Source organism: Zerene cesonia, chromosome 8 (assembly GCF_012273895.1).
Source record: "Zerene cesonia ecotype Mississippi chromosome 8, Zerene_cesonia_1.1, whole genome shotgun sequence".
NCBI lineage: Eukaryota > Metazoa > Arthropoda > Insecta > Lepidoptera > Pieridae > Zerene > Zerene cesonia.
The window spans coordinates 3,491,614-3,492,501 of record NC_052109.1 but is presented as its reverse complement, the minus strand read 5'-3'; the positions used below and the strand labels follow the sequence as shown (position 1 = coordinate 3,492,501).

Sequence of the window (888 nt, the reverse complement as noted above, 5' to 3'; positions counted from 1 at the left end):
GCCGTCGCCGCGCTGCAGCTGCGCTCCTTCTCGCTCGAAGGTGAGTGGCGCTGCGTGGCGACATTTTTTATAAATACGGGGTGTTCTATGCTCGATGGAACTTTAGTTTTTACTTTACGTAAATAATAAACATAGAGAAATTTCGTAAAAATTCACACACACGTGGTTAAAATAATATTTTCTAAATTTATTTTTAATTAAGTTAATTTAATGTAATGTTTGTATATGATTGATTTAATTAGCAAATAATGTCTATATCGGTGTGTGAGTGACATGCGATTATAATATGTTCACAGAGGAAGAGACCGCGGAGGGCGGGGCGAGCGGGTCGGGCGGGGCGAGCGGGTCGGGCGGCGGCGGGGGCGCGGACGGCGCGGTGGAGGCGGCGCGCTGCCACTCGGCGGACGGCAGCGACGCGGAGGACGCGCTGGACGACATCCCGCCCGACTCGGACGACGAGCCCGAGGACGCGCCCGCGCTGCCGCCGCCGCCGCAGGGCGCCGAGTACATCGCGCTCGTGAGTGCCACTTCTTGTGTCCACTTTGCTTTGTGCGTTCCTTCTAGCTGATGGGCTTCGTCGATATCCTTTCTTATTCCAGTCAGCCCACGAATGTTCTCACTGCGTAGTAGAAACAAAAGCGAAGAGGAGATATGATAGTACGCACACGATGCTAGTTATTGGATACACGAAACTACGTTTCGTAAGCTTCTTTCGTCGTATAAATTACCTAAAAGCGCTATATTTTTAAATTTACAACTTTTATCGAAATGCCGTGTACATTTTGTGCTTGTTACAATACTTCCAGCCACGATAACATTTCACATCCACTATCGCTGAGCAGGCTCTCGTCCCCATTGCAGGTGAAGGAGGCGGTGCAGGCGCTGGCG

The 888-nt window shown here is 50.5% G+C and overlaps 2 protein-coding genes across 2 annotated transcripts in view; one reads left to right on the top strand and one right to left on the bottom strand.

Annotated features, from left to right (window-relative positions):
• The window catches only part of LOC119828469, a 52,468-nt gene that overhangs the window by 43,452 nt on the left and 8,128 nt on the right, over positions 1-888 (bottom strand). The gene's annotated exons all lie outside the window — the stretch shown is intronic.
• Positions 1-888, top strand: part of LOC119828709 (ubiquitin carboxyl-terminal hydrolase puf) — a 28,249-nt gene that overhangs the window by 27,086 nt on the left and 275 nt on the right. The window contains exons 58-59 of the mRNA XM_038350950.1: positions 297-517; positions 862-885. Of these exons, the coding sequence (XP_038206878.1) occupies positions 297-517; positions 862-885 (245 nt within the window). The remainder of the gene's footprint in view (positions 1-296; positions 518-861; positions 886-888) is intronic.